This window comes from Amblyomma maculatum, chromosome 8 (genome assembly GCF_055883805.1).
Source record: "Amblyomma maculatum isolate TAMU_Amacu chromosome 8, ASM5588380v1, whole genome shotgun sequence".
Lineage (NCBI taxonomy): Eukaryota > Metazoa > Arthropoda > Arachnida > Ixodida > Ixodidae > Amblyomma > Amblyomma maculatum.
In genome coordinates this window covers 123,632,032-123,650,344 of record NC_139351.1, presented here as the reverse complement: position 1 = coordinate 123,650,344, position 18,313 = coordinate 123,632,032, and the positions used below count along the sequence as shown (strand labels likewise).

At 43.2% G+C, this 18,313-nt stretch overlaps 1 protein-coding gene across 1 annotated transcript; it reads right to left on the bottom strand.

Annotated features, from left to right (window-relative positions):
• Window positions 1-3,534: 3,534 nt before the first annotated feature.
• LOC146182443 (uncharacterized) lies at window positions 3,535-16,530 on the bottom strand. The gene is made up of 3 exons (XM_084577561.1): window positions 14,975-16,530; window positions 8,635-8,719; window positions 3,535-5,254 (listed from the first exon to the last, which is right to left on the bottom strand). The coding sequence occupies exons 2-3, from the start codon at window positions 8,663-8,665 to the stop codon at window positions 4,596-4,598; spliced, it is 690 nt and encodes a 229-aa protein (XP_084433687.1). The 5' UTR covers window positions 8,666-8,719; window positions 14,975-16,530; the 3' UTR covers window positions 3,535-4,595.
• Between the last annotated feature and the right edge of the window lie 1,783 nt (window positions 16,531-18,313).

Below are 18,313 nucleotides of genomic sequence, written 5' to 3'. Positions count from 1 at the left end.
CGATCCACAAGCAGTGTACGTGGATGCAGCTCAGCACATCAAAAACGGAGCATACGTGGCATGTATGGCCACTCCAAAGTCAACCTTCATTAACGCTATAACATTTCATGCTAGCTCCATATGCGAGGCAGAGGAAGTAGCTATCGCACTGGCCATCGCGGATCCCCACACCAAAACTATTCTAAGCGACTCAAAAAGCGCCGTTCAAAATTTCGCCAAAAATTCTGTAAGCGCACTCGCGGCGCGAATTCTGCGCAACCGATCTCTCAATCACAACATCAATCTCGTATGGGTTCCGGCTCACGCGGGTAACTCCGGAAACGAAGGGGTCGACCGTCTAGCCCGAGGCTTAACCAACCGGGAGACGGGAGATCTATCGGGAACGGACGCGCCTGTGGAGGCACCGCGCACATACGCGGAGGTAACAAACTTTTATCGCGAGCTAAGATGCACGTACCCCGCCCCTCACCCCGACCTCGACCGGGCGCAAGCCACGACACTCAGACGCCTACAAACAAAGGCCATTCTTAGCCCCTACCGACTATCGTTAATTACAAACGGAGAATTCAACCCTGCATGCCGGCACTGCGGTGACGGGACGCAGGCCACTCAAGACCATATACTGTGGGAATGCGCCAGCAATCCCCCTCCAAAGACACTCTTGCCAGCTCCCTCAGCGGAGGAATGGGACAAGCTGTTGGCCAGCCCAAGGAAAACTACGCAACTGGCCCTCGTCACGCGAGCTCAAGAGGTCGCTCCCGACTGGAGGCCACCCTAGACTCGCCCCAGCCCGAAATAATTCCTTTCATTTCGTGGCAATAAAAGTTGTTACCGCCACCTACAGTCACCACAAAAACAGCAAACAAACTGATATCGCACAGCACACGGACGCCACTTCTTTTCGCCCCCATCGAAACGCTGCCGCCGGCGGTCGGGGGCGTCTTACCTACCACTGCACCACCGCGACGGGGCATCAACCGGCGCTCCATAATTGGTTAGCAGGAAAGGCAAGGCGCATCATCTGTTACACTGCTTTCTGTCGACACCTGAAATCCCTCGGAAAGGTCAAATGTGAAATTGGCTTCAGACATCGGTTTTTGAAGCGAAAGCTTCACTACCCTGTGTCAGACCGCTGCTTCGCGTGGCTCCACATAGCCTAGTTCTGCGCATGTGCGTGACGTCACAGCCAAGGCCGGCTGCGCAGACCAACACCTCGACTTTTCGAACCCGACCGCGGTGGTGGTTGTTGTGGCTGTAGGAAGGAAACGAAAATACACGGGCCTGCTACTGGCTCTAGCTGAGCCACCTCCGCTGCCTCGTGCAGACAGAAGAAAAAATAGAGAAGAAAAGGAAGAGGGAGAGAAAGACGCGCGCCGCAAAAACAGCTGTCGTCCACCACCGAAACGGTGGCGGGTGCAATGACGGCCTAGAACAGGTAAAAATTCTGTGGCGGGCTACCCCCGCCGCAAGCGGCGGTGACCTACCTGTCCCAGTCCCATCAGGTGAGACTGGCTGCGTTTCGGAGGCGAAAGGAAGAGGCGTCCATGTGCTGTGCGATGTCAGCGCACATTAAAGGTGGTCGAAATTACTCCGCAGCCCTCCACTACGGTTCTTTCTCTCTTTCCACTTTAACTCCCACCTTCCCCTACGGCGCGGTTCAGGTGTCCACAGAAACAAGTGTGACAGGTACTGCACCTTTCCTTTCCTGCTGACAACGATGCGCCATGAAAGGCTTCCGCCCTTGCATTGACGCATGATAGATGACGATAACGAGCCCGCACCTTCACTCATGCGTACATGGAGGTGAAATAAAAAAAATGCCACCACCACCTTTGCAGATGTTCTAGTGAAGAACTTCAGCAATGGGCGGGCTTAATTTGTTACATCCGATTTTTCCTCCTAGGTCCCAAATTAGGATGCCAAGTGTTCAGCGTGAAATGTTGTCCCTCTGAGATCACTGCTTCGGCCGCCACAATCATCCAAAGGTCGCCCTCCATTACGGTTTCGAGGACCAAAAAGGTCGCCGGTGCGAATTTCTCACATAGGCTGGGTCCGAATTTGACTAGCAATTTTGTGCTCCATATCGTACCGAATCGTTTGCCATCATTCAGAGTCCTCAAGGTTAGCCAAAGGGTTGGGCAAAATTTTGACAGAAGTTATGCCTGTATGCGGCCAAATCTTGGCACCTGTCTATGTGGCATAAAGCATAAGGACACCATTTATTTCCGAGACAGATAGTGACCAGATTCTTTTTCTTTTTTGTCTGCCGGCCGGAGTAGGTCGTGTTATTTTGCAAGTAGTTTGTTCAGCTGTCTGCATCTTCAGGTCTAGATTTTCGGATGAATATCTGGCTGTTGTCACGAAGAAAAAGTTGTACAAAGATCTGCTGGATGTGTTTTTGCCAGCGCCCTTTTATCACGGTCGATATTTTTTGGGTCCAGAACGCGACGTGCTGAAAAGAATCGAAAGAATGCTTGTGAAGCTCTCAGTGCGTTTGTTCTTTTTTCAATTGCACACTGGCACACTTACGGTGAAGCCGTGGCTGCACAGCAAAGGTCTTTTTGTACCGTGGTCGGTCGATTGTATTATATGTAAAAAGGTGGAAACAATTGAACATATCTTTCTAGACTGTCATGATGCTGTTTTTCTTTGGGATGTCTTGAAACGCACCCTGAAAAAAAATATCTTTGACGCCTTTTGGAATACGTTTTCTACCATGCGCAGAACCAGGTGAAATGCCTTGCGACCTGTTAATGTTGATCTGCATGCAGTGTTTGGCGCACGCGAATGGATGCTAGACATGAACGCATTATTGTGCATCCTGCTTATCAGTATTTCATTGAAAGCATCATCTACACACAGGAAGTGTTTGGGCAGCAAGATCCTCAACCTCAGTGGCTGCCAGTCCTCGATAAACTAAAATCATTTGATCCATTCTATCATCGTGCAGTAGCCAGAAAGTGATTGTTGCTTTTATTGTTATGTAAATGCGTTTTGTGTTTGTTTGTGCTGCCAAGACGGTAATAAAGAAAAAAAAAAAAAGACAGCATAGGGGGCAACTGCTGGCCAGGTGGCCAGGCGCGAGGGGATGTGGTGACGTCACATCGTAATGATTATGGCGGCGCACCACCTGGCGGTTTTGCTTTGTGGTCATGTGGTGAAATGGTGTCGTAGCTACGGCAGAGCGCCATCATGCTGGCCATTGATGATGCCGTAGACAATAGTGAGCCACTTTGGCTTGGCTGGTGACGTCATTGCACCAGTTGATCTGGCGGTCTCTCGTTAAAATGAGGGAGCATCACTTTAACCATCATGGTGGACACGCATTGGCATTGGTCACCACCTTAGCTTACATGAAGGTAGTCGCGTGATAACATTCATGGTAGAAAATATTTTCTCTGTTGGATACAGCAATGCCTCTGGGTGCAAGAAGGTTGGGTGTTAAGGAGGGTGGGAAGCTTATCTTCAGCACCAGCTGTGAATTATAGAGCAAGAATGATGAAAATAGGAATCACAAAAGACCCGAATGTTAAGAACATATTCCAAAAGCAATTTAATAAGCTCAAATGAACTAAGCAATGTTATGAAAGCAGCCAAAGAATGGAAGATAAGAATGCACAAAAATACTTTGCACTACACTGATGTGAGTGAATCAGCAAACATATAAGAAAAATACTATCTTTTACGAACTAGAGCAATGACTGTTGCTTAAAAATGCAGTGCTCAGAAACTTAACAACCCGTTATCTAGACAGCACCTCATATAAATGAGGTATGCAATCAATAAAATTTCATTTCAACATCGCTAACACCAAGATATGAAATTAATGTCCAAATTAGTGGCAGTTCTCTGAGAAATGGCGACGCAGACACTTGATCAAGACTGTTAAATTGTTTAAAAAGACAGGCTACTCATAAAGCATCCAAAGTAAGAAAAAATATTTTCAAGATTTTTTTCACTCTGACTAGTCCAACTAACAGTCGTAAAGAAAAATTGCTAAAAACCATCAAGAAGTACGTTTTTTCTCTTCTGTCAAAGCTACAGACCTGATCTGATATCTACAGAATTCATCTAAAATGCTGAAAAATCTAATGAACTAAAAATAAAATGGTGACGCCCCCTTTAGTTTCACTGAAACTCTCAAGGGAGGCAGGCTCTGAAATAGCACCAGTATTAAATAGTGCAGACCATGTCACTACTTGAAGTATTTTATTAAAAAACCTGATCTCATTGAGAAAACACTTAGAAAGCAGTGCTGTGTGAGCTGATAACATCTAAATGACTTTTTAGACAAGCTAACATCCACAAAAAGAAAGCCTGCAAACAAAACACACTTTTGACAAAGGTTATGTAGCTACACTTGCTATTTGAAAGAGCAATGAAAAAGGGTTGAGGGGGAGCCTCAATTAGGAAGCTCAGATGAAGCCAAGTCCCCTTGTCGAAACATTGGCTCGGCTTGCGAACTGAGGCTCACCCTCAATTCTTGTTCAGAGCTCTTTCATACTGTGTATCAATCTTTTTTTACCCTACACTTGCTATAGATATTTAGCATGTTCCTAGCAAGTAAAATATAGTGACTGTTAGCAAAGTTTTGATCATGGCTGGGCATCATAGACACCCCATTTCCCTTCGTGTTCTTTCACTTTGTGCTCTTTTAAACTGACCATCCTAGAGAATGCCTTTGGGCACAAGTCGCACTGAAATGGCTTTTCACCCTTGTGGGATCGCGTATGTCTCACAAGAACATATTTCGCAGTAAAGGCCATGGGACACAGCTGGCACTGATACGGTTTCTCGCCAGTGTGGGTACGTATGTGCAGCTGCAGGGTATTCCTCTGTGCAAAGCTCCTTTGACAGTAGGTGCAACAAAATGGCCGTTCACCCGTGTGAGTCCTCAGGTGGTTCAGGAGTCTTGTCCTTTTTGCAAATTTACAGCTGCAATGCTCACAATGGTATGGGCGCTCACCCGTGTGAGTATTAATGTGCTCCTTCAAGTTGCGCTTGTGTGCAAACTGGCTGCCACAATAGTCACAGTGGAAAGGGCGCTCGCCTGTATGCTTACGGACGTGCTTAACCAATTGGCTTTCGAAGGTGAAGCTCAAATTGCAGTAGCTGCATTTGTGCAGTATTTCGTCTGTGGGTTCACCATGATACGAGCTTGAAGGGGAAGTATCTATGCAGGGGATGGGATGCTTCTGATCTGGCGAATCTTGTCCTGGAAATGTGGTGTACTCGTAGGCTGTGGTAACTGGGCCTGCAATGAAATGCGCAGAGTACTTTCAAAACAGGAGAGAACCAAAACTGCAGTACACATGGCATTGAACAAAAAAGGTAATAAATGAAAATAAATCTCAACAGCTCTGGCAGCTAGTTTGGAGCAAAACTTATTTTCTTCATTTTTGTAAATAGTGCAAAAAAAGACAAGCATGACAAAACAGGGTGCAATGTTTAAAAGAAACTTAAGCCAATTAGCCAAAAACCAGCATTTGCTGCAACAAAGTTAAATTTCATACCACTTTAAAGGAACTCTGACTGAAGTAAAATATTCCCATTCTGAACTTTTTATGCACTTGAGTAGTGCAAGTAGATTAAACCGTTTAATGCCAAGGCATCAAAACATCACATAAAGATTTGTGAGCTACCAAGATTTTATAGTTGACAGTTTTTCCAAGGCAGAAATATATTTAACATGAGAGATTGATAAAAAATAACAGCAACATAATTAAACTGTCTTTAGATAATTTTTGGATCTCTAAGGACAACAAATCTGCAAAATGACCAAGATGAATGCAGTAATTTAAAGCAAAAAATGGTCCAATTACTTGTGATATAGCATTATGGCCAAATAAGGTTTATGCAGTTTCTTGAAGACATAGCGTAAAAGAGACGGGGACAACTAACACAGATGTAGACAGGACAGGCGCTACAGACAGGACAGGTCCTGTCTGCATCTGTGTTAGTTGTCCCCGTCTTTTTTGCGCTATGTCTTCAAAAAACTGCTACCAACTAGCCCAAACCAAACATCAGTTGCATCAAGGTTTATGCAGTTTTGCCACAACGGTTACCTTTTGAAAGAATTTATCTGAGGGCTCCTGCACTGATGGTACCTAAGAAGACAGTTACTTCAAGTATGCTAAATACTGAAGTAATATAATGAGTGAAATAGAAAATTGTCCTCATTTTTATGCTTTGCATCACATTTCCTATTCTGGTTGTTGTGAGGGTGAGCTTGAGAAATGCCATTGGTATGAACAAAAACTGAGTACCTGTTGGAACTAAGTAAAAAAACAACCATAGCCTTGCTTTGCGCATATGGATGATTAATGGCTTCATGACAGAGACTGTATCAAGCCTATGCACACTTCAGAAATAATTAGGGGCAGCTAGCTGTGATTAGCAGTGGAGCTCTACAAGAATTTATGAAAGCTTTTTTTTTTCAGCAGATTCAGAAGCAAGCAACAGACATTCGAAAATCATTTAGAGTCTAGATTGCTGTCTTTAGTTCTGACATATGCAAGATATTCTAAAATAAGAATTTTCAGTTTGCTGAACGAAGCTGAAAAAAAAAAAAAAACCTAAAGTCAAGTCAACACTTCCAGATTTAATTTAGTAAAATGTCCCCAGCCATGAACCAATGCTTGAAAATGGAATGTAAGAATTCAGGGTGCCAGTTAAATGCACAAATCTTATGAAAGGGCTTGAGAGTCTGCAACTATACACACATAAGGAAAGGATATCAATTCCTCCCGAGCAAATAAAAAGAACCAGAATACTGGGTACACAGGTAAAAGCATAATAGAAAAAGACATTGCGGCCTGAGGTAATGTGATGTGAACTGCAAGTTTGTGACCGCCCAAGCACAGTGGCATGCCCTCTCATGCTTTTGCACAATCACCTTCAGGAACTGGTGCGGCAGCTATCTGGATTCCACATTAAAATGATAATCAATGCTGAGAAAAATTTTGAGCACCCAAAACAAAAATGAGGTGCACCTCACCATGCCTGTGAATGGGCACACCTCTAATTTTTAGGGCAGACAGAAGTACACGATAAAGCTGGTTGCTACAGGCTATGCTGTCCCCCTTCACACTGCCTCTGCCATTACGTATCAACAGCAAGAAAATGCACGCCGTGTCTGGTGTTCAATCAACAGTAGCCAACCATTACGGGTCAAAACACAGCTATTCATATTGGGCAGCAGAGCAAGGAAGGGCAAAGCAACTTCTTTTGCAGAGCAGCTCTTGCTAGACAGCATCAAATGCAATAAAAAAAAAGAATCAGGAAAAAGTTACATAGTGCCAAATGATCAATGCAAGACATTTAGAAAGAGTGCAAGCATTACACCACAAGGCATAAAATCGTGAATAATGCACTAATGGCGCACAATATCTACAAATTTATTTGCATGCTTTTCTAGTAGAGCCTCCAGTGAAGGTCATGAAAAATTGTGACTTTACTTGCACAGGTCTAAACACAATATATGTTTGTACGCTGGAAATCCTGCACCGCAAGCCATTATGTCACACACACAATATTTCATAGTAGTCATCACTCAAGTTTAAGAACACTTGGCTTATATCTTCTGGAACAACCTTTCAACTCAGGCACAAATGCTTTAAGAGCAAACTCTATGAAAAAAAGAAATCCTTAGATATCAGCAACAGCAATAACAATCAGTTGCACACTATGCTGCCATTAATATGCATCTTCAACAAGGTTGACGACTGGGCAAGTTGGTATAGGTTCATACTTAACCAGCCATACTTAACCAGTCCTGTCCTCCTCTTTGCTGTGTCTCGTCTTTTGGCTGGTTAAGTATGAATATGCATCTTCTTTGCACACTATAAATGTTGTGCCAGTAAGTGCTATCATCACCATCTTAAGGACCCCTCATCTTTCCAAGCTCCCTTTAAGCATAATAAAAAAAGTCGTCAGGAGACTATGTTGTATTTATCTTATTAGGCAAAACTGAGAGGGGGGGGGGAGCGGGGTGGTTAAGTAACCATTTGAAGCATAAAATTTGCATCCCGGTGAGCATAAACCCCCGGAACTAAGATCAGTGAACACTGCAGTTTCCCATGCTTGGAAAGTGAAGCTATTCAATCAGTAAAGAATGGAAGATGTTGCATTAAAATGTTCTTCTCGTGAAACGATTCACTTCTTGGCTCATCGGTAAGGGCGAGCAAAATAAAGCTGAGCGAAGGAGTGTCAGTACAAGGAAACAATGCCATAACCTAGAGTGCTTATGCGTTTCTTGTATCGACACATATTCACAAAGAACATTATGCCTGACCATTCATTCCTTTTCCTTGAGGCAGATAATTGCTACATAACACGAAGGAAAACAATGCCATAACCTAGAGTGCTTATGCGTTTCTTGTATCGACACATATTCACAAAGAACATTATGCCTGACCATTCATTCCTTTTCCTTGAGGCAGATAATTGCTACATAACACGAAGGAAACACTACCAATACTGCACTTCCTGATATAGCTGCAATATGTCAAACAACATTCTTATTTGTGCTCAAATACAATGCTGCAAATAGTAACTTTGACAATGCTTGACATCTTAGTTCCACTTTTCTGGCTAGCCCTCAAGGCATAAGAGGGTGCATATAACTCTACAAACATATAACTCTGTGGAGGTTGACATCACTCATTTCGATGTCTGCTGGGCAAGTTGTCTTTGTTGTCCAGTCAATACCGGTTGATGCCTGCAAAATGAAACACAGGCGAATTAGCCAAATCCCTAGGAAAACATAAAAGCAGCAAGAGAACTGTGCATGTGTGTGCATGCTTATTTTATGATGCATAAGTGGGCAAGGGATCATTATCATCATCACCATCAGCCGGGCTATATTCACTGCAGGGTGAAAGCGTCTCCCATATCACTGCAATTAACCCAGTCCTCCACTAGCTGCATCTACCTGACCCCTGCGAACCTCTTAACCTCATTCGCCCACCTGACTTTCTGCTGCACCCTGCTAAGCTTTCCTTTCCTTGGTATCCAGTTTGTTACCCTTTTCAACCATTGGCTATCCTTTCTTTGCACTACATGCTCTGCCCATTTCTTCTCGATTTCCTCTACAATGCCATTAACTCGCATTTTTCCTTTTTCCTTTATTGTTTATTCGGTTATACATCCCATTTCATGCTGGCTAGTTCCTCGAAGAGGATTGCTAAACTAGCCTCACTAATTATTTCTCCGACACATTCTGCACACTTCATCTCTCTTAGTTACACCTACCATTTTCCATTCTACAGCTTTCTGCATGGTCTTAAATTTAAGTAGAATCCTTTTCGTTAGCCTCCATGTTTAAGCCACATAGGTGAGTACAGGTAAGATGTAACTGTTAGGTACTTTCCTCTTGAGCGATGCCGGTAAGCTGCTAGTCATAATCTGCGAGTACCTACCAGGTGTGCTCCATTCAAATCTTATTCCCAGTTATTTGCCTTTCATGATCCGGATCTGCGGTTAGTACCTGTCCTAAGTAGATGTATTTGCCTATCACTTCCAGTGCTTCACTACCTATTTAAAACTGCTGTTCCTTTCTCAGGCTGTTCAACTCACCTTAGTCTTCTGCATGTTAATCCATAAGCCTACTTTTCGGCTTCTCCTTTTTTAGGTCATTAATAATTCATTGCAATTGGTCCCCTGAGTTACTTAGCAAGGCAATGTCATCAGGAAATCACAGATTACAGAGGTATTCTCCATCTACCCTTATCCCTAACTGTCACCCATTCCATGTCTGAATACTTCCTCTAAGCATGCTGTGAACAGTACTGAGAAGATTGCGTCTCCTTCTAACAACTTTCCTAATGGAAATTTTATTACTTTCTTTATGCAGAACTATGGTTGCTGTGCAGCCGCTGATATATTCCAGTACTTCAACAGATATATTCCAGTACTCCCCAGTTGCTTTCCCCTTTTTCACAGCTGCTAAAGCTTTTTTGGCCTCGTCCTTTGTCACTGGTAGAACGTCTGACTGCTCTCCACTACTGTCAATCTCATTATTGCCCTGACTACTTTGGCTATTGTATAGGTCAGTATAAAACTCCTGGGCTACTTGACATATTAGTGATGACATTGCCCGCATTGTCCCTTAGCGCATACATCAGACTTTTGTTTGTGCCTAATTTCCTCTTCACCACTTTCAGGCTACAACCATTCTTTAGAGCATACTCAATTTTCCCCACGTTATACTCCTTTATGTCGGTCACTTTAAATTTATTGATTACCTTTGATAGCTCTGCAGTTCTATACTGTTGGGTTGGAGGCTTTCATACTTTCGTGTCTCTTAATAAAATCTTTTGTCTGCTTAAATAATTTGCCGGTATCCTCTCTATCATACTACCTATTATTGCCGTGCACCCAGTAATGATATCTCTAAAGGTATCGTTCATTGCTTCTACACTAAGGTCGTCTTCCTCAATGAAAGCTGTATATCTATTCTGCAATGAGATCCTGAGTTCTACTTTTCCCTGTACCGCTAATTTGTTGATGGACTTCTTCGTCACTAATCTGTTCCATTTCCCTCTTGAAATCCAGATATAATTTGAGACCTTGCCATCCTGAGGTAACTGCATCGAACCTTTCTGCCTACCTCTACATCCTGCAAAATTTCAGGGTTAGAACACAGTATGAAGTCAATTACATTTTTAGACTCCCCGTTCGGGCTTTTACATGTCCGCTTCCAGTTCTTTGTTTTGCTGAAGAATTTATTCATGATTTGTAAGTTATTGTGTTCAGTGAACTCAACTAATCACTCCCCCTTGCTATTCCTTGACCCAATGCCATAGTTACCCACTGCCTGGTCTCCAGCCTGTTTTTGCATTTTTCGTTACAGTTAACGCGGTGAACACCGCAAGCCCGGGAACCACGCCGGACTGATATGGGGATATCCAATCCTGCAAATGGTCCCGGAACCCCCGAACAAGAAGCATAGCTACCATCTTATAATCGGTGTTAAGAAGGGTAATTGGTCACCAAGACGAAGGACTCGTCGGTGCCCTATCCTCCTTCGGAAGCAAGACGGTGAGTCCCGAGCTGAATGAGGGCGGTTTGATGCCGCTTTTCCAAAAAGATGTTAACAATTTGGAGCAAAAGAAACCCTAACTTAGCATTGAAACCTCCCATCAGTACAGTGAACTGTGTTTTTACTTTCCTTATTGCTGACTCTACACTTTCTTAGATGCTTCCGACTGCTTGGTCATCATGACTATATGAAGGCATGTAAGCCTGTACAGCCTTCAGATTATACTGCTTATTAAGCATAATTATGATGCTTGCCACCCTCTTATTAATGCTATAGAATTCATCTACATTACCAACTATATGCTTATTGACAAGAAACCTTACCCCTAGTTTTCGTCTATCCAGTAAACCTAGATATGCCTCACTTTGCATCTGCCTCATTTGGCCTCCTAGGTAGATAGATAGGAAGGAGGAGGGAATGCAGGGATGTTAACCAGAAAGGCCTCCGGTTGGCTATCCTACACTTGGGAAAAGGGATTAAAGAGGGGAAGAGAAAAAGGACAGGAAGCACAGTCAGAGTTTGTCACTCAAGCTGGTACCGATGGCCTCCTAACCTCACTAAGCCCTATGACATCCCATTTCGTGCCCGCTATTTCCTTGAAGAGGACTGCTAATCTAGCCTGACGAGGGTTCTAGTATGAAACGTTGCCAGGGCTAGTTTCTAATGGCGGCCTGTCCTGAGCTAGAGATTCTAGCACAGGTCTGACCGTCGCTGTGGTCAGTTCTTCCGCACTTGCTGGGGACTGAGGGCTGGGGGATTATTGGAGTATTCTGAGGAGGTTGCAGCTAATTGCTACACCAGGGTGGCTAAATCCTATTCTGGTGAGGGGGTGCGTTCCCAGAGATGTTCACCGGCATCGGGTTGCACCCTAAACCTGTTAATGCATTTCAATCTACACGCAGATTTTTTTTTTTTAATCCGGCGAATAATTGTACGGCACCAAGATTTCAACCATGGTCCTCTTGCACATGAGGCAGATTTCTACTTCTATGCCACCGCTGCTTCTTGCCAGAGCCGCGGTGGCATAGAGGTGGAATACCCGCCTCATGTGCAAGAGGACAGTAGTTGTGTATTGAACACTAGATTAGAAATGTCTTAAGTACTGTGCAGAAGGAAGATATTTCATTTTGAGAAACCATAGGAAATTGTACTAAAAACATGAAAAACGAGAATTCGAAATTTGCATCATCTGTAGCATTGGCAAAATAAATGATGTTTTCATTCCTGGGTCGTTGATGCTGCCGATGTGAATTTCTAATTATATCTGATTGAATCAAGCAGGTACATCATCCAAACTGGAATTAAATGATAGACAGTTGTATGACGTCTGTGTGCCAAATTTCAACACGAGTAAGTGAGCAGCCTAAAAGACAGAAGCATTTTAAGTTTAGTGTTGGAACAGTCATTAGACGCCACCTATCTTGTGTGTTGCTCTTGAAGCGTTATCTAAAGAAGAAATGTACAACGTTGAAGTGGGCCAACTCATACGTTTTTTTTTTGCACTCGCGCACAGATGCACATTTTCAGTCCACAGATCCCACCACTTTCTCTGTTAATGATGCGAACCGAGGTCGCCGAGGTCAGTTCGCACAGCACTCAAGCAGACAACTTTAACAGCTACTGGAAGTGTGTCTGTGACGTGATGGCTGCAGCAAATAGCAGCCTCTAGTTGTCTGCCACTCACCACGATATCACAATACTAACAACATATGAAGAATGGAGAATACAAAAAAGTTACCATTAGGTTCCCCGCAGTCTGCTCGCAAATTAAACAAAAACAACAACACTGTTTTTAAAAGCTATAATAAATCGCTTGCTTTGCTACTTTGAGCAAAAGCTCAAATGCATTTGTTCCACACACTGAACACATCTCTCAGTAGCCATTGTAGCCATGGCCGTCTGGAGTTGCGATTGCCTGTGTTGATAAAACAAGTAATCTACAGCAACTCTACAACAGCGTTACAAATGCAGTCTTCCTGAGAAAGTCTCATCAAAAAAAATAAAAATGCCCTACCCAAAGTTTGAATATGGTTTCAACCACCCATCAGTGAATACAGCATCACAGACACATACCTCATATTTCAACATTCAATTCAAATAAATCAAAGAGAACTCTCAATACATCAAGTGGAAAAGATGACCTTGTGTCACTTATTGGAGAGCAGGTGAGTAAAAAGTATAAAGTGGAAAACTGCTGGGTCATCAGCACTTAGTTTGAATGGGGTTGCTGTCTTCAAAGCGCCATTGCATGAAACACAACAGAGCAATGAAGCTAAGCGAATGGCAAAGCACTGTCTTTAAGTCCCTGTGTGCTTGCACAATGCTACTTTGATATTCGGCCGTAACAGGCACAACGGCACTTTTGAGCCTGTATTATTTTTTATTGAAGTGAAAAGCTTCACTACGATGGCCGAAGCCGAGCTTCGCGTATGCCGCGACCGAGTGATGCCACAGTCAAGGACAGCTGCGCAGCCCCCTCGCCAAGCTCAGCTGGCGTTGCCTAGCAACGCTTAAGAGGTATACGACTGGGAGTCGAACCACCATCCCTTGGATCTCCAGCCGACTGCTTTACTGCTGGGCCAAGCCCTGAGTCGTGAAACGCTCTTCATAATTCCGCTTGTCTACCGTGAGGATGATAGCGGGATTCCAAGAGTGACAGATACTGCGATTGGCGCGCAATTTGAAAGTACCAAAGTCTAAAATAGTTGTCTCTCAATTAGGGTGACGTCAAGGATGCAACGTCACGCATATGCCGTCAGCTATGAGGACCAAGCGGGAACAAGTGCGCTCCAACACGGCCGGGTGGCGCTCCTTGCTTTCCGCGAGCGACAGATGCTGCGTCTTTCCTTTCCTGTAAACGAATTATAGAACGCAGGTGAACTTAGACGCGTTCAGCAGGAAGCCAAGGAGAGTTTAGCTGCTGACAAACGGCGCAGAAGACTGGAAAAATTAACTTCTTCTGATCCCGAGGTAGTCACTGATTTTCGCTACGTATATCCAGGCATAGCAGAGCTAAGCCATCTTTCATTTTTATTTTTGGGTAACCTCACCATACTATATGCATATCCATAGAGTATCAAAGAAAAAATAGGCATTACAATTTAGCACCCCTAAGCATGATGTGTTTAAGTATGTACCGGTGCGGAGAAAAGCAAACGAAGCATGCTTCTTCTGTCTCCCAATTTTCAAGCATTGCATAACTGAAACTGGCAGTCGTGGTATGTGTGAACCGGTTGTAAACACCAGTGTCCTTTCACTTGGACAAATATTGTTTTCTTATTTCCTGTGCAGAAGGCACGATTTTAATTTGAGCAGAAAAGTGCGTTCCGTTTACTTATGCCCGCACCTGTACGTGAATAAATCAATGAATAGTGGTCAACATGCACAATATTTGCAAGCAGTAAAAATAATAAAAAAGGAACCGCAAGCTCACATAAAAATAGTGACAGCAGCTATGTTAACGATTAATCGCTGAATACATTAAATGATTGCAGAGATAAACCAAATTCGTATCTTACTTATGCTCTCACCAAAATATTCAATAAAAAATGATATGTGAGAAAACCAATGTCAGTGAAATGAAAAAAAATAGTGACTAGATGTTTTCACAGACTGATATTCAATAAGTCCGAAAAGAGATCTTGTGATGTGAAGGCTTTAGAGCACAGGCAAAGATTTAAGTGGTAAAGGATAACAAGGATGCATTGGTTCACTATTCCTTTTTCTTTGAAAACAAAGTTTGAAAAAATTCACACAAAACAGAAAGTGAACTATGACTGTGATTAAGACATGGTGACAAGGTTTCTAACATGTTTTTTTTTCCATTGTGCTCTCTCACAATGCCAGGAGTGGAATTCTTTTAAACTGTTTGATGCTAAAGCCCCTGAAATCTGGCTGCCCGTTTGGTGCAAAACCAGATGGGTAGTGACACACCTCAATTTGCACACAGCTACCAGGTAATGAGTTATCTGGGTTTACAGGGATACGAGCATGTACAGCTGAGGATCTGCATAGTTCAGCAAAAGTTGTGTTAGAAGGTTCTTCCGGCAGAAGCTTGCACTCTTTCTCCAGTCAACACGAATTCCGGTGGCTGCGAAATGAAACAGAGAAAGGTGCTTTCGACATAAGGAAAATGAAAAGTAAAAACCAACTTTGTAGTAGGGCTGTAGCCACTTTCACTAAGAAAGGCAGCTAAAAGGAAAGGCAAATAAGGGGTAAAAAAGGCACATAATGCTCAAAGTCGGTGAGTAACATTATGTCGTTGCAAGAAACCTGAGGAACAATTTCACTACACAAAAGCTTTAGCAGGAGCTGGAAAAAGCACTTCTTGCCCCAAATTTTCAGTGCCAACTCATGAATGTTGTGGCTGCGGGCTGCCCCTTCCACCCAATAGAACATTCTAGGATGGCCAGGTGCAATTCTACAGTGAACCTTGGAGGCCACAATTTTACTTTCGGTCTTATTTTTTTGTATGCATCACGCAGTTAATGCAAGCGTTTGCTGGCTCCGAGTTGCCATTTGCATCTTGTAAAGCTACTGGAACAGAGAAAATTCCACAACCACCGCCGTCATGCGGCCGCTTCTTTCTTTATAAATAAAAAGATAAGGCTAAAAACTGGGCAGCAGTGGAGCATGCCACCTACTCTAATAATATATTTTACACTTATTGTTGCCTTGATTTTAGCAACCAAATAACCTTTGCTTGGTTATTTATTTGTCCTCCACAGTCCTTAAACCAAAACTAGTCGTGGGACATTGAGCTCGGCTGTGAAAGGGCCCAGAATGTTCCCTCTCATTACTCTATGGAGCAGCTCTTACTAAGAAGTTATCAAGTGTTCAGCCGTTCCATTTCCATCTCCACACACACTGCCTAGAAGAGCCTATCTTTTGGTATGCGACTTGGTATGTCTTAGTCCACAGTACTCCTGTCCTATCCTCGACCAATGAGTTGCCCTTAGAATTATTGTAGATGTTTTTTTTAGCTAATTCCTCCTTGAAAGTCCTGTACATTTCCAGTGCTGATTTAGGCTATATCCCCATTTTCCGCAGAGCCCTCCCTGTTTCTTGAACCGTTCCCTTTACCGACAATTCCTGGCTGGTCCTCCTACTGCTGCCCACATATTTGTTTGCTAATTTTCTTGTCCACTTCATCCATTTTGTGCCATTCCTCATATAGAGGTAGCTAAACACTTTCCTAGCCCACAGCATTTTCCCCATTTCTCACAACCAATGACCAAATTTTATCTTGCTGCTAGCTTCCCTGCCCTCAAATGAAGACTATCCAATGTCATCTTGTACCTCCTGAGCCAGCCTACCTTGTGCTGCCTAATTTCCAACAGTGTGCAGACCTCTAATCTCATACATAGGTCTGCACTCCCAGGCGAAAATTGTAACTGGTCTAACTGGTTTAGGGAACAATTCCCAGTTGATACCAGTTAGATCTCAGTTGAATCCCAGTTAGAAACTGGGGTTTAACTGGAATCTGACTGGTATCAGCTGGGAATTGTTCCTTAAGCCATTTAGACTAGTTACGATTTTCGCCTTAGCTGGCAAAAGTCAGACTAGAAACAATCAACCCTTTCCAGATTCCTTGTACAACTTCTTACCTGACGTAATTCCACAGTATCCGATTTTTCATGACTGCTTCGTTCTTGCCACCTTTTCCGTGGCATTTTTTTCATGTTCCATCATGCTCCGTTAGATACTTACCTCCAATATTTATCCATGACCTAAGGTATACTTCTACTTATCCACTACCTCCAGTGTGGCCTCCAGTATCCTATATGCACTGCTCTCGTTATCATGAAAAATGATGATTGCCAATTTTTCCCCCTAACTTTAGACCGAATCTGTCTCCTTCTATGCCGTAGATATCCCTCAACTCCTGCAAATCTTCCCTGTTGTCAGCAATTACTAATTATATCATTCGTGAAGATCAGTCCGGGTAATGCCTGCTAGATACAGTCTCCTTACTCGAAGAAGGAAAGGTTCAAGCTGAGTCTACTGATTTCAAGTTTAGGCTCTAATCCTTGCAAGTACAGCCTGAACAACAAAGCTGACAGAGAACACTCTTTTTCCCATTTTATAAGCACCTTGTTACCTTTATAAACATCCTTCAAACATCTTTGAATGATTGGTTGCTTCACCTTCTGCACCTCGTGCGTCCTGAATGTCCCACAGTTTTCTTGAAGTACACTGTCGTAGGCTCCTTTGATATCCAGAAAAGGCTTAGGTTTGTGGGATTTAACGTCCAAAAGTGAATGAGGCTACGAGAGATGCTGTACGGTGGAGGTCTCCGGAAATATCAACCCCTTAGTGTTCTTTAATGTGCATTAATCTTGCACAGCACTCGGGCGCCTTGCTTTTTGCTCGAAAAGCGACCATTGTAGTTCGGATTCGATCCCGCAAAACTGGGCATAGCAGTCGAGTGCCTCAACCACTGTGTCGCTATGGAAGATGATTTCAAGAAAAGCTAGCCACAGGGATCTGCGTTCCTTTTCCATTTTTTTCAATACACTGCGTTAGCGAGAACATCGCCTCCTACTTTTAATCATTACGATGCCACTTAGCTACAGCATCTTTGAGCGAAACAGTCTGTTCGTGATCCTATTTCGTCGAAAAGCATGTCAGTTGAATGCATGTTGATACCCAACTCTCCCTGTTCATTAAACATTTGAAGTGATATCAGTTCCATGAAAGGTCTTTTTTAATTTCACTGCACCACTGAGCTATGAAGCAGTACATGGCACTTAGTACATTTGCTATCATCACAAGTTCAGCAACTTTTACGTACCTGCAAGACACTGAAAAGACCCAATTGACAGCCTGTAGATAAACAGGCTGCCCCATTATATGTTTCAGCACCAGATGCTGTTATGAGGAAGTGCTACAATGCAATTTTCGCGAGTTCTCCCTTAGGCTGCTTGTGGTATACAATTTTTGCTCATTGCAGAACATAAAAGAGGAAAATGTTGACAAAACTGATGCAAGATGGAAAAGATAGCAGTTTTCTCGGAAGCCAAAAGGCATTGGTAATTATGATCACCTGCCCTGCTACACCTACAGCATCGCAAAGATCTCTTTCATTAACGTCCAATCCTAACCTCTGCCAGTTTCTACCACCTTATCCCTGGAAACTTCCCTATCTCCATTGTCCACTAGTTTGTACAGAGCACCGCTACATACATCGACTACTCTTGAAATCCGGTATAGTACCCTAAAAAAAGTATCAGCTTCCTTTTTATCAAACTTAGAGGCATTCCCAATGTTTCA

Bases quoted from the DNA above. Each gene is read 5' to 3' on its own strand.
- LOC146182443 (XM_084577561.1), bottom strand. From the start codon at position 8,665: ATGAGTGATGTCAACCTCCACAGAGTTATAT. The intron at 5,255-8,634 runs GTTTGTAGAGTT...ATTTCATTGCAG, and splicing joins CAACCTCCACAGAGTTATAT to GCCCAGTTACCACAGCCTAC.